The 12,318-nt window shown below is 37.8% G+C and overlaps 1 protein-coding gene across 2 annotated transcripts in view; it reads left to right on the top strand.

The window, feature by feature from the left end:
• The window catches only part of LOC127853412 (cleavage stimulation factor subunit 3-like), a 44,633-nt gene extending 39,733 nt beyond the window's left edge, over nucleotides 1-4,900 (top strand). For both annotated transcript variants that reach the window (XM_052387940.1, XM_052387941.1), the window contains 5 exons: nucleotides 722-826; nucleotides 2,058-2,202; nucleotides 2,795-2,889; nucleotides 3,314-3,374; nucleotides 3,917-4,900. In XM_052387940.1, coding sequence (XP_052243900.1) covers nucleotides 722-826; nucleotides 2,058-2,202; nucleotides 2,795-2,889; nucleotides 3,314-3,374; nucleotides 3,917-4,110 — 600 coding nt within the window. In that variant the 3' untranslated portion in view covers nucleotides 4,111-4,900. The remainder of the gene's footprint in view (nucleotides 1-721; nucleotides 827-2,057; nucleotides 2,203-2,794; nucleotides 2,890-3,313; nucleotides 3,375-3,916) is intronic.
• Nucleotides 4,901-12,318: the final 7,418 nt, after the last annotated feature.

Here is a 12,318-nt window from a genome sequence, read left to right as displayed (position 1 = left end):
CAAATTTGTGAGTATGATCAGACAAAATTTATTCAAAACATTTTTAGCTGGACTCTTCGCCGAATAGTCCGAGCTACACAATGCACCCATTTGTCACAAGTGGTGTCTGTGTAGTGCTCAGGTTAAGATTCATATGCCATATCTCCATAGTACTGTTTAAACAGCAGGTATTGAATAAGAGCAAAACGTATATGCCTGTTAACTAACTATGTTAAATAAATCTGTCTTGCAATTTAGTGGACTTGTCTCTTTTTGTTGAACATTTTACAAGCAATTACTCAAAAAAATGTATTTCTACTACAGATGATGAAATAAAACATAACATATGTGTTCAGTAATCTTTCTTAACATTTACTTACCAAGATCTATAATTGTGAGCAGCTTTGCTTAAAGATTAATGCCACTATTGTACTTACAAAAGTCCAGTTATGATAAGCATGCAATATGAGATAAAGGTTACAATCTGCATGCCACAAGTATATATCTCTGTTATTACAGCAGATATTCAATTGAAATTTCACACATTCTTTTAGATCATCATTTTATGTAACAGACCAAGGCCCATAACTCTTATCTGAAATTCAGCAGAATTATGCCCTGTTTTGTACGTACAAAAATTTTTCAGCAAATAGCAATACCATCAGTTTATGGTACTCTCACTGGTGATATCAACCCATCTATGTATAGTGTGGCGCTCACTGGTAAGATTGTGTTGTTTCAGATTCAGGAGTTTGGAGGCAAGGAAACGGCTCTGTTGATAGACCGCTACAAGTATGCTGACCTGTTCCCATGTAGCCAGTCAGAGCTCAAGGCACTTGGATATCATGTGAGGCCAAGTACTGATTCTACCTTATGTGATATGGGTTTTAAAGTTAGAAAAAAACAAAACATTTTAATTACTATTTTGGAAATTTTACTTGAGCATATTTTGATGACTATTTTGGAAATTTTACTTGGAACATAATAGGTTCTAGAATATACTGCAATGGAATGCAATTAAATAGAATTTATATCCAATCATTAGGTCATTGAAATGACGTACAAATCGTATTTATTTATAAACTGTATTGAAACTATTAGAGATCTAACAAACAAATGAGCATATAAACATTTATTAGCTAAACTGAAATAAGACGAACAATTGACATGACGGAATAATAAAACTAATCAAGGTAAATGAAGTGCTGATTGAACCAGTATGTTTTTCAAGGAAATGCTAGATAAACACACTTATAAAGCTACATACAATTGAGCAATACTTTAACTTGCTGATTCAACCTATATAAACATAAATTTAAAACATTGATAGGTAAATGTTGTTTGGTTAAACACTTTACTGTTAGGTAAAATTTGTTTTTAGCTCGGCTGTTTTCTGAGAAAACCCAAGGTATTGTCATAGCCAGCTCAGCGTGTCTGTCGTCGTGTTGTGTCGTCCGCTTTGTGCTAAAACCTTAATATTTTGTCAAGGTTTTGAACATTTGCTCTAAAATCAAAGTGCTTCAACCTACAACTTTGAAACTTCGTATGTAGCTGCACCTTGATTTTAATTCTACATGCCACACCCATTTTTGGGTCACTAGGTCAAAGGTCAAGGTCACTGTGACCTCCTAAAAAAAAATAATCTGACAAGCTTTCATTTATTCAAAACTGCACCCGCAGCCAAGCGTAGCACCCGTTATGCGGTGCTCTTGTTGTATATACTGATTGTGTGAAGATTAAATCTGATAAAAATGTCCAATTTCAAAGATCCAATTCTTGAACTTTTGTGTCAACTTCTTTAACACTTTACAGTCTTGAGGTCTGAAAGGATTTCCTGAAAACTGATACTACTTCACCATTGTAAGGGGGAAATCATTTCCTCTGTGGGTCGATTTCACACTCAATAATGACTCTTCACATATGAATCTTGAAAGCCAATCAGGGATGACACTTTCTGCTTAGACTGAACTTTCGTTTAGAAGAGTCTTCCTGTATGTTGATAGGACTTGATCAGAAGGTAAGTGGTACAGATTGTCTTGACCTTGGATTGTCTTGACCTTGACCCTGTTTGTTGACAGGACCTGATCAGGAAGCAGGTGGTACAGATGCCGTCCAGCAGGGTGGCCAAGATTGTGATGGAGGAGGAGGAGAGCAAGAAACGCCCCGAGTATCCCAAGCCTGATCTGAACCAGTGGCTGCCCTTCAAACCAAAGATTCTTGTCCGTAAGTGCCAAGACCCAGTATGTATGAAAAGCACTCTTAGATAACTGGGCTTTATGCATGTGCGTAATTTGTTGTCCTTGATTTGCCTGTGCAATTTTCACAGGCTAATCAGGGACAACACTTTTCACCTAGACTGGATTTTCTTGAAGAATTCATTAAAATGAAAAAATCTGTAAAAGCGGAAATTGTTGTGCCTAATAAGCCTGTGGGGACTGCACAGGCTAATCTGGGATGACAGTTTTGGCACATGCATTAGGCCCTTTTTGTTTCTGATTATGAGCATGAACTAAAGTTGTGGCTTCCTTTCAATTAGGAGTTTTAATTAACATTAAACTCTGAAGAGAAAAAACAATATGTATCTCTACACCTTTCGCCATGGATTATGTCTATATCTCTTTACCTATGATTTGATTCAAAAAGGGCAATTGTCAGTAACTGGCATGAGTATATGTGCTTATTACTGGTAAAGCAGCTGGCCAAGGAACAGTAGGAGTTTGTTAAGTGACCACCGAGATATGATGAATTAGTTAAAACAAAATACTACATGTGTATCTGTATACCTTGGCCTATGCTGTGTTGTTGCCTGTTGCAGCAAAGGACGCCCACATAGTTCCTGGTGGAGTGTTTCCTCCGCCTGATGCAGCTGCCTCACTGATGGCCATGATGCCCCCTCCAGAGTGCTTTCATGTGAGTATCTCCATGTCTGGGAAAACTGGGCTTAATGCATGTCCCAGACTAGCCCAGGCTAAGCAGTGACAACACTTTCCGCTCTTATGGTATTTTTCGTTTAATTGAAGTTTCTACATATTGAAAATCCAGTTTAGAGGGAAAGTCACGTTCCAAATTAGCCTGTGAAGACTGCACAGGTCAATCGGGGACGAGACTTTAAGCGCTTGCATACCGGCATGTTCTCACAGAACAATATAAACCATATGGATGTCTAATGATTTTATCCATAGTGGTTAATCATTTCATGTTGAATAAAGATATTAAAATGCTATGAGTACTAGATCTTGTTGGAATTCACCATCATTTGTGAAAATCTTGACATGTTTAATAACTGACTTTACTGTTTTTGCAAATATTCAATTTGGCTACTCTTCAATTACAGGGACCATTTGTGAAGATGGATATGTTCTTGGAGCACTTTAAGCAGCTTGAAATCCCAGATGGTATGTTTCTGTTGATAATGTTTCCACTTCTAAAAAATAGTGTTTTGTTATGAATGTACAGATTCATTTTATTGTAATATTTGTCAGTGGAAATTGCAGATAAGATGCCTGCAGAAAATATGCATACTAAATATCTAACAAACTATGAAAACAATTGTTATGTTTATTTTCTATGCCCGCCACCACTATAGTGGGGGACATAATTGTTTTGGCCCTGTCTGTTGGTCTGTCTGTTGGTTTGTGCCAACTTTAACATTTTGCAATAACTTTTGCTATATTGAAGATAGCAACTTCATACTTGGCATGCAAGTGTATCTCATGGAGCTGCACATATTGAGTGGTAAAAGGTCAAGGTCATCCTTCAAGGTCAAAGGTATAAAAAACTAAATCAAAGCGGTGCAGAAGGGGACATAGTGTTTCTGACAAACACATTTCTTGTTTTTAATAATTCAACAATTCTGGCTTGCTTTGTCAAACTGCTCATTTTAATTACTGCATTACGAGTGATAATTATTAAACTTTCAAAACCTGTGTTTTCCCAGCACCCATCATAGAGAACGGCTTTGACGGACCAATCAAGTATGATGCCGGTACCCTGCTTTCACTGGAGTACGCGTCTGGTCGCAAACGACGAATCACGGAGAACGAGGGAAGTGACGAAGAAGACTCAAACATGGGTCCTGCACCCCCTGTCAACGACATCTACCGCAGTAGGCAGCAGAAGAGGGCCAAGTGATCAGGAAGATCATTCATCGACCTTGACCTTGTACCATGACCTTGACCTTGTGGTTGAGGGCACAAAATGTTCATTTATACGAAAAGTAGGAGGTGAAATGTGTGACAAAACATGGACCTTTTAAGACTGAGAATAGTATATTGATACTAATAGTGTCAGGCCAAGTTACTGATGGAAAACATGTTTCTAGTTTCAAGTTTAATTAAAAATTCCCAAAAAGCCTATGACCATAGGTAAACAACATGTGCCTTTGAAGTTGGTGTCATATTTTTATCAAGAAAACCTGCTTTAACATTGTTTTGCGGAGGACTTAAAATAATTCTTGCATGTGTGATTGGTTGCATATTAAAAAAAAAACAAATATCATTTGCAATATCTGGAGGTTTCTTGGCAATAGTTGTTTTCATATCCATATACCGCATATGGTTTCTTTGCAGACAGACAGCTATTTATGATATTTTTGTTGAAAAAGATCTTGAAAGGTATAAAAGTTGTTACATTTGGATTGTTTGTATTATATAAGAATCTACCCATTAATGTAAATATTGCATTGAGAAAGTGCGTTTGATATTCTAATGATAAGACTGCAATGTTTTTATACATGACATATTTTGCCATGTAATAAAGAAGAGATGGTTATGTGATTGTTACTGATTGTGGTTGGTTTTGGGATATACAAAAAAAATGTCTGTATGTTGACTGTAAATTCACAATTGTGTGTGCATGTTGCATAATGGCATTACTAGGTTCGTAAGGAACGTGGTTGTGTGAAATAAACTTGCCCAAAGACTATTGTGTTGATTTCAGTGCAATAATTGCATCATCATCGCAGCATGCTCATTGTCAGTAATTGTACAATCTGGCCTACCTAGTGTTAATTTCTTCAGCTATATTGTTTCAACTTTTTGAACAAAAAGGATTTTCAGTGTTGACATTTATGTGAGTTTGTAATCGCTTTAAAATATGTAATATTCATCAGTAAATGATCTATACACAGACCGTATTATTCTATGTGTTTGATCATTCGTAAAACAAAATCAAGATAACTTAATAATTTGAAAATGTTTAAATAAAATTATTAAAGTAAAAAGGATCATTTTTTTATATAGAAAACATGGTCGTAACTGGCTTAATTTTAATTGGTTGCCCGCAAAGTATTTTTGAAGAAAATTAAGTTAAATACAAAAATGACTTTGAAATGTGTTAGAATTTTGCAAGCAAAAATGTTTATCAGGACAGATAATGTTTTCAAGCAACACCAACCTTAGCATGCCTAGCTTTATTCTATTACTTATGTAAGAAGTATGATAATACAACGACATCAGCGTAAACAACTTGTGTTTTCAAAGCACACAGCAAATGTCTAATAATCTCCCTCGAAGAATTGGGTTAATAAGCCCTATTGGTAGAGCCACCGACTAATAATTGGGTAATCTCAAGTTTCATGTATAGCCTGTCAACATATTTTGTGTGGGTTTTGGTCATGAAAAGAATTTTATGGCCATTCTCCTCATTCAAGTAGGTCATAAGTATATGAACTATGTACTGGTAAACAAGCCTACCAAGAAAAAGTGTTGATAGGTTAACGAACAGGCGTGATTTGATTGAAATAGTTCAAAATAATCTCCATTGAAATATAAATTATCTCAGATTAAGGCGTAATGTTCAATTATAGATGATAGACGTTCCGTATCTTATTTATGGACATAATTAATCATATGGGTCTACAAGTCAATATGCAGGAAAGCAGGACTATCCTATTTGAAGTGTGCACCAACACTAGAAGCACATGAGTTCTTTGTACTGTGAGTCAATATGGAGTATCACACCTATGCATCATATGAGTAAAATATCACACCTGTAAGTCATTGTGCAGTTTCGAACCAGCAAGTCGATGTACAGGGTGACACCTGTGAGTCAATGTTCAGTATTGCATCTTGTGAGTCAATGTACAATTTCACACTTGTCAAGTGAGTTGATATACAGTTTCAAACCTGCAAGTCAATATACAATATCGCATCTTGTGAGTCAATATACAGTATCACACTTGTGAGCCAATTTACATTATCACAACGGTGAGTCAACGTACAGTATCACACCTGTGAGTCAATGTATCACACCTGTGAGTCAATCCACAATATCACATGTGAGTCAATGTACAGTATCACACCAGCGAGTCAAATTACAATATCACACGTGAGTCAATGTTAACTATCACATATTGTAAGTTCATGTACAATATAACCCTTTTGATTCAATGTACAGTATCATACATGTGAGTCCATGTAGAGTATCACATCTGAGTCAATATACAGTTTCACATCAGCGAGTCAATGTGCAGATTCACACCTGTGAGTCAATGTACAGTAGTACATCTTGTGAGTCTATGTACAAATGTATATCTTGTGGGTAAATGTACAGTTACACACGTATAAGTCAATGAACATAATCACACCTGAGATTCTATAAGCTGTATCACACATGTGAGTCCATGTACAGTATCACATCTCTGAGTAAATTTGCATTATCACACATGTGAGTCAATTGTCAGTATAACACATGCGACTCGATATTAAGTATCGCACCTATGTCAATCGGCAGTATGACACCTAAGTGTCAATATGAAGTATCAAACCTTCGAGTCAATGTGCAGTATCACACCTGTAATTTAATGTGCAGTATCACACCTAAGAGTCAATATGAAGTATCACACCTTTGAGTCAATGTGCAGTATCACAACTGTGAGTCAATGTGCAGTATCACACATGAGAGTCAATGTGAAGTATCACACCTGTGAGTAAGTGTACAGTTTCACACATGTGAGTCAACATGCAGTATCACACCTGTGAGTCAATGTGAAGTATCACACATGTGAGTAAATCTTAAGTTATAAACACCTGTGGGTTATTGTACAACACAAGACCTATTTGTGTCAATGTGCAGCATCACAACTGTGAGTCAATATGCAATACCACACACGTGAGTAGATGTGCAGTAATGTGAGTCATTGAACAATTAAACACATGTGTACCAATGTGCAGTATCATTAATGTGAGTCAATGTGCAGAAGCACACAAGTGATGTAATATGCAGTAGGACACTAGTTAGTCAAAGTGCAGTATCACACATATGAGTCAGTGTGCAGTATCACGCATGTGAGGAAATTAACGTTATCACACCTTTGAGTCAATGCGCAGTATCACATATATGAGTCCATGTGCGGTATCACACCTGTTGGTCATGGTGAAGTATTACACATTTGAGCCAATGTGCAATAAAACGCATGTGTTCCAATATGCAGATCAATGTGCAGTATCACACATGAGGAGTCAATGAGCAGAATCTCACATGTGAGTCAATATACAGGATAAAACAAATATGCAGTAACACATCTGCGGTCAACATATAGTAGCACATCTGGAAGTCAATATCTAGTAGCACACCTTTTAGTCAATGTGCAGTATCACACCTGTTAACCAACGCACTTTATCACACCGGCGAGTCAATGTGCAATGCACAAGCATGTGATTCAGTGTGCAGTATGAAACCTATGAGTTCATGTGCAGTAACACACACCTGTTAGGCATTGCATAGTAAAACACTCATGTGCCAACGTGCAGTAGCACAAAAGAGAGTCAAATTACAGTATCACACCTATGAGTAAATGTACAATGTAAATCTGTGAGTTTATGTAACCTATCACACCTCTGAGTTAATTTTCAGTATCACACATTTAAGTCAATGTGCAATGTAAAAGACTAAGATGTCAATGTGCAGTAATATACATGGAAGTCAATGTGCAGACACACATGAGGTAAATGAGCTGTAACATAACTGGAGTTGCATGTGCAGTTCCACACCTGGGGATGTGCAGTAACACACAATCATTTCGATTTGAAGTAAAACACCTGCAGGCTAATGTGCAGTAAGACACATCGAGGCCAACGTACACACACAGGGTTAAATAAAGCAAATAACACGAGATGAAAACGAAATAACACACACAGTATGCCAATATGCATTCACACACATGCAGTTACACCGATGAGGTCCATGTGAAATGAAAAGCTTGCAAGTATATACAACTTATATACAAGGTAGAGTTATAGACACACATAAGGTAAATGAGCTGTAACCTAACTGGAGTTGCATGTGCAGTTCCACACCTGGGGATGTGCAGTAACACACAATCATTTCGATTTAAAGAAAAACACCTGCAGGTCAATGTGCAGTAACACACATCGAGGCCAATGTACACACACAGGGTTAAATAAAGCAAATTACACGAGATGAAAACGAAATAACACACACAGTATGCCAATATGCATTCACACACATGCAGTTACTCCGATGAGGTCCATGTGAGATGAAAAGCTTGCAAGTATATACAACTTATATACGAGGTAGAGTTATAAACTCGATGCAGTAAAGGAAAGCCCACCCTTTCACATTGTCGATCCAGCGTTTCTTTTATTGACATAGAATGGGATCTCACAATAGCGTGCTCTGGATCTCAGTCTTGTACAGGGATTCGTGTCTGGTGACATGTCCAAACAAGGCCAGCTTTAGTCGTTTGACGGTCGCCATGAGGGGTTCTTGTGGGCAAACAAGTGCCGCTGTCATGTTCCAGACGTACTCGTTGGTAGTGTTCTCTATGTTTGAGATGCGGAGCAGTCTTCGTAGACACTTATGTGCGAGGCGCCGACGTTTCGTTGCCCTACAGTTAGATGGAGACTATGAGAGACTTGTAGAGCCTCTTCGTGGGGAAGCTGATTGAGCTACTTATCCATTGCTCAGACTGGCTATTGCTGCGGTCGCCTTGGCCATTGTTATTCGGACCTCAGCGGTACTAGCACGATGCTTGGACAAGGTTGCTTACAAGTAATTGCAGCTGGTCACTTCTTCCAGCGTTTCCCTGTTCATGTTGATGTCTTCACTGGAGTTATTCAGGATGTTAACCATGGTGTTCAATTCCTTCGTGCTGACCTACATCCCGTCTGCTCCTTATCTTTCAAAGAGTCTGTCGGTGAGGTCTTGGAGTTCACTGCTGGTGCAACCTGTCAGATCTATATCATCAGCTAATCTTAAGTTGAAATTGGTCTTCCAACGACTGAGATGGAGTTGTTCTGGCCGTGAAAGATCTCCTGCAATGTCATCATAAGGACCATGTTAAACATGAGGGGAGCAGACGCTGCTGGCGTTTACGTAGAGTTCTTGGCTGACTTGCATCAGCACTACGTCAATGTTAATTTTTTTCAGAACCTTCCAAATGCCATCATGCCACACGCAGTCGAAATATTTCTCGATGGTAAACAATATGTGCCTTTTATACCGTAATAAAACATACACAAATAAACGCAATTAATAGTTCTTTGTTTTTTATTCAGTTGTTAACATAATGTTTCCATATAATTCTTTATATTAGTTGTGAATGAATACTTACATGTACCCCGGGTACGGTTAAAATACTCAAACGTACCAGGGAATTTTAACGCTAAATCGGTCGCTGTCGGCTATTTTTTTTTGAAAATAATTATGTTCACATTTATTGCAATTTTCTGTTAAATGGACTCTTTATTATCGGAATTCTTACTAAAATTCATGTTGATGAAGTTTTTTTTCAAAAGAGATGTTTGTTTGAGATATACAATATCGTTTTACGGTAATTGGTTGCGCGTCTTACAACATCGGATTTTGGCGGGAATACAACTCAGGTACAGTCTTATATCGACCGGGTACGTTTAAGTATATTTACCGTACCTGGGGTACATGTAAGTATACTTAATGGTACCCGGGGTACATGAAAGTAGTACCTGAGCCGACAATGACCAATCGAGCCCAAGTTACTTAAAACGTTTCCAAGACATGACAAAATCCGTCCAAATCCATCCGGGTAGAACCCCATACGGCCGATGAAATCATGCTTTCATTATTTAATTGATGTTGTTGTTGATTGTGCAGGGCCGTCGTCGGCCTTTTCAAAATGGTCAGGCTCTAAAAGCCGGAGGCCTGCGAGCGCCGAAGGCGCGAAGCCACTAGGGGTGGGGGGGGGGGGCTGGTCTGGGGGCATGCCCTCCTGAATTTTTTTTAACTTGTTGAAACATAAAGGCTAAATCGTGATATCTGCGAGCTTTGAGGCCAAATAGATCTTAACTCATTTAGCCTCTTTAATTATTATTTTTTTGATATCCCATGAAAATTTATGGGCTCAAATAAATCCTTCCGCTTTTTTAAAGTATTTTCGTGTATGTTTATTCTTGGATTTGCAGAGAAAATAATGAATACCCCAGATAGCAGACCGACGTTGGCTTCTAGGTGAGGGGGGGAGGGGGGGGGGTCCGGGTGCATGCATCTCCCCCCCCCCCCCTCGGATTTTTTTTAAACATAATGGTTAATCTCATTTACCCTCTTTATTGATATTTTTTACATCCCATTAAAATGTATTGGCTCAAATAGTTTCTTCGGGGCATGATGTTGGCGTCGGCATGTTAACTTTGGGCCAACGTTGGCCAAATATCGGTTGGCCAACTTAGGTTTGCAACTTCTGTGGGAATATCTGCCAATGTTGGGATTCATTATTTGCAGTATAATATAAGATTAATTCTTAGTCGAAATGAGCAGTTTGGATTTATAAAAAGATGGGTATGTCAGGATAGGGCTTCCGTAGTTTTATATTTTGTGCAGAGGGACACCATGATATAGCTCTTTTCCGTTGTTGTTTTTTTAATTTGAAGAGACAGGGTAAAATGATTTTGATACAAGATGATCTGTCTCATACCTTCAATTGAACGTCAGACAGATATCAACATCTGCACAAGCATTGCCGTCCAAGTTACGGTACAATATTGCATTTCTTAGGTTAAGCTATAAGTAGGGATTTCTTGGACTATTAATTTCCTTCAATATTTGAGCGACGGGCATATAGCATTTTTCGTGTATTTTTTATTATTGCAACATAGCGATGGTTATCATTTTAATCACTTTGATGTCTTTCGTCTTTTCTTGGAAAAAATTCGTCTGCATCTTCCGGTATAAACATCCTGGAAAATGGAGTGTACGATGGCTCGTTTGTACCAACGGAAAACAACGAAGTTAGAAAACGGATAGAACTACCGGGATTTTATCACTTTTGCAACAGCATCAGTTTTGTATTGAACATCGGCGTTTTTTTTTAGATAAGGAGGCATGATAAAATATGTCTGATCCAGAGGAGATTAAGCAATTCATCTCCTAGCTCAGCCTTCTTTTCTCCATTTTTTTGTCAAAAAGTGGTCAGGTTATAGCCTGACCGGCCGACGACCCACGACGGCCCTGTTGTGTCAATGTCATAGTCTAGGCTGTTCAGACCTGCAAACTTGCCACATATCAGTGTTTGAAATGCCTGTTCTATCTCTAGATCTTTGATTTTCTAACTAGATGGTTAATGGTCCTAACGTTTAATTCTACCAGGTATGACTTTTGGCTTTCCCTAACACAGATGTTATAAGCAGACAAATCACTATCATCAACGACTACCGGTACGTATTGATTTTTTTGTTGTAAAACGGGTTTTAAATGAAAGTTCGATCGCACGGCATTTACATTAGAAACAAGAAATATCTTTAAAAAAGATATACGGCGTTGATTGTGGTCGATGTTTATGAACGATCAAAAGTTATCTCTATGAGATAAAAAGTAGCGGATGCCTTTTTTCTGCGCAGTTCTTAGCTACATCACAAGCAAATCAATTACGGGGTGTTGCGCCAGATTTCGTGGCTTATTTTGCTTATGTGATATTTTTACTCAGATGTCTATATTTACAGAATAGAAAAACACAAGAAACATGAAAATAAACGAGTGCATATAGGTCAGCCGGCAATACTCGAATCTTATTTAATTGCATAATTATAGTATAGTGAATTATTGTGCTCATGCTTAATAAACTGGTCAAAATGGATAAATATTTCTAATTAATTTTATCAAAATTGGTCATTATCATGCAAATGTTGAAAACATATTAAAAATCGATGATTGGCATACCACAATAATATTGCCGAATATCTTTATTTAGTATCTTTCTGATCAAAACAGACTTCAAGTGCACAAAGTTTACGAGACGGCGTTTATATAAAGATTTTGCAACTGACCGCAAACTGACCTTGATACCTTGCGGATTGGAATGCAATGCATTTAAGTTAGGTAACAATTCTGCTGCTGAAACGACGGCTT

The sequence above is a fragment of the Dreissena polymorpha genome, chromosome 12 (assembly GCF_020536995.1).
Source record: "Dreissena polymorpha isolate Duluth1 chromosome 12, UMN_Dpol_1.0, whole genome shotgun sequence".
Taxonomy (NCBI): Eukaryota; Metazoa; Mollusca; class Bivalvia; order Myida; family Dreissenidae; genus Dreissena; species Dreissena polymorpha.
Note: the sequence above shows the minus strand (reverse complement) of the source record. Positions and strands in the feature narration are given on the sequence as shown.